Here is a 2,675-nt window from a genome sequence, read left to right on the forward strand (position 1 = left end):
ACGTGCACAAAGCATATCCATATCCCGAGCAGGCCTGGTCGAACAGTTTTCCTCGCGCCGGGCTAACCCTATTTCCCGAGATGCTCCTCTAGGAAAAAAATGATCCTCCGTTCGTATAGATCTGTATAAACCAACTTCTTCATGGGAATCGAGAATGTGAATGCGTGGATGATTATAAAAATAAAAACAAAACAAGGTAACGGAATGCATTATGTTATTTTGTGAGATTATGTATCAAACACTAAAGGTACATGTCCAGTTTATAGGGTGGAAGATGTATCCAAATGCGTACTTGTTTGAACTATACCAATGTTCTAATATCCTTCTTCCTTGTGTAATATAATAAGGTCAATGCACTAGTAAGATTTTGTTGTTCTGTAATGACTCATGAACCAAATTTGAATTTTTTATATACATCTCGAAAATAGCAAAATACAAACCTTGAAGTTTGATTTGTAAGAAAATACCACACCATCACATCAACACATCATAATTCAAATTCTACCAGGCATCTCAATCACTTTTGAAATTTATTATGTCTTTATTTTCCATATATTTATTTTCAAATTCATTATTTTTGGAGATAGACAGGCGCAGCAACACGCGCTATCATGTTCTAGTTACTACAAATAAAGTACACCAATCTTTGCAAACATGTTATGGACTATGATTACATGAGTACAAGCCAATGAGCCAAGTATGCAGTTAAGCACGCAAGGAGGCAGTTCTTAGGGAGTATAATATTGTTGTGTTACTCTCTTGTGCATATCTATACGAGTATACTATATGGTCTCTAGATGACTAGTCCATGGAGTAGCATATCTGCTTGAAGGTCTGGACGTGTTCGTCATCGAGCGCCATGAAGAGGTCGACACCGCCCTTGGGGTCGCAGGACGGCACGAAGATCATTATTCCTTCGATGGGCAGATCCGGCGGTAGGAACGCGCAGGGCGGCCCGCAGCCAAAGTCGAGGTCGTGGAAGCGGAACCCGAGCCAGCTGTCAACCTCCAGGTCAGGGTAAAACATTGTGCCCGGCGTCGCTGCCGTCGACGCCAGCTCCTCGCCGCCGTCTTCAATCACGCCGCGCTCCGCCTCCCCGAAGTCGATAAACGACTGGATGTACTCGTCGTCGACGAGCGCGACGGCGTCCCGGATGGCGCCGACCACCGCTGGGTAGCTGCTGGACAGGAGGTCCTGGACCTGCATCCTCGGGAACGCCCAGAGCACCATGTTCCCGAAGAAGTCCATGGGCACGGGAGGCTTTGCGCGGCCGCGGCAGTTGACGGCGACCCTCACCTGCGTGAAATCGTCCGGCGCCAGATCCCGCGCCGCCGTGGTCTTCTTCCACGCGTGCGCAAGGAGGCACTGGAACGTGCTGCAGCGCGTGCCCACACGGGCCTTGAGGTCGGCGACGAACTCGTCCGGGAAGTGCACGGCCAGGTTCTTGATCCTGTCCATGGGGAGGACACCATAGGAGTGGCTCCGGCTGAGCTCGCCCTTGAACTCGATATTCCGGTGATCATGCGCCGGCGTCGGTGGCCTTCGGGGGACAACGGTGGCCGAGCGATCGACGAACGGTGACATGAGGACTGCCGAGTCGGTGCGGACGGCGCTGGCCCACGCGGTGTAGAAGACGCTCATGGACTGACCGTCGGCAACCTGGTGATGGCAGGCGGTGCCGATCACCAGACCGCCGCACGCGTACCTCGTCAGCTGCGCCTGGAAGATGGGCTCATTCGCACGTTCCTGCAACCCAAGATATTGTCAAAATCATCAGCATCTTTTCAACCCTACAGTACTGATATCTAATGTGCTTTATGTTACGTGTAGAAACTCGTATTTGGACGTGTAAAAAGACTCTGCATCTCATCACGTTTTCGGCCTTCGGGTAGAGCTCGTTGATGTGCGCGGACACGTCGTGCGCCAGCGCGTCGGCAAGGTCCGCCTCCACGGTGGCCTCGAGGACAAGCACCCCGGCGTCGTTGAGGTGGAAGCACTTCCGGCTGTGGTCGTCGGCAGCGAACCTCCCGGCAAGGTGCGGGAACCTGGCGACGGCGGCGACGAGGCCGGCCTTGAGCGCCTCGTTGGTCGGCGCCGGCGCGTTCCACGCGAAGACGGCCGGGATGTACCCGTCCGTGGAGGCGCGGTCGAAGACGGTGAGAGGCACCTTCTTGCCGCCGCCGCGGGCCGACTCCCGTGAGGGCTCGAGCACCGTGCTCTGCGTGATCTCCACCGTCACTGCCATTGCTGGAGCAGCCAAGGTTGCAAGCTAACTAATGATCGTATGTGTTTGTGTTGTGTGGCTCGTTGTGTTGTGTGGGTCGTTGGGTTAGCGTAGGTTACTGCGTGCATGTATATATAGGCGGTGGGATTTTTTTGGCGCCAGCCGGCCAGGCCGAATACCCTCGAAGGTAAGTTAATAGGCTGGCTGGTTAGTCAAAATTTGGGTTGGTAACGTTGACGCCACGAGCACCAACCCCGCCAAGGTGCGTGCGTGCGTGTGGCTACTCGATTTTCTGGCTAACGGCGCAAAGATGATTTGTCAGCGCGTGTCCTCTCCTGGCATGCCAAGAGAGAGTGGTGTTCGTACGTACAACATTCCCTGTTGAATTCTCGGCCTTCCGACAACAGTCTCCTCTCCGCGTCTTCTTCAACCTTGGCCAGCAAGTTGTGCC

At 53.5% G+C, this 2,675-nt stretch overlaps 1 protein-coding gene across 1 annotated transcript; it reads right to left on the reverse strand.

The window, feature by feature from the left end:
• Positions 1-620: 620 nt before the first annotated feature.
• Positions 621-2,339, reverse strand: LOC125509870 (tryptamine hydroxycinnamoyltransferase 2-like). Its single transcript, XM_048674925.1, has 2 exons — positions 1,874-2,339; positions 621-1,746 (listed from the first exon to the last, which is right to left on the reverse strand). The coding sequence occupies exons 1-2, from the start codon at positions 2,243-2,245 to the stop codon at positions 802-804; spliced, it is 1,317 nt and encodes a 438-aa protein (XP_048530882.1). The 5' UTR covers positions 2,246-2,339; the 3' UTR covers positions 621-801.
• Between the last annotated feature and the right edge of the window lie 336 nt (positions 2,340-2,675).

The sequence above is a fragment of the Triticum urartu genome, chromosome 1 (assembly GCF_003073215.2).
Source record: "Triticum urartu cultivar G1812 chromosome 1, Tu2.1, whole genome shotgun sequence".
NCBI lineage: Eukaryota > Viridiplantae > Streptophyta > Magnoliopsida > Poales > Poaceae > Triticum > Triticum urartu.

Excerpts from the sequence above, each read along its gene's own strand:
- LOC125509870 (XM_048674925.1), bottom strand. The coding sequence starts at position 2,245 with ATGGCAGTGACGGTGGAGATCACGCAGAGCACGGTGCTCGAGCCCTCA. Across the intron at positions 1,747-1,873 it reads TCTACCCGAAGGCCGAAAAC|GAACGTGCGAATGAGCCCAT; the intron begins GTGATGAGATGC and ends CTTGGGTTGCAG.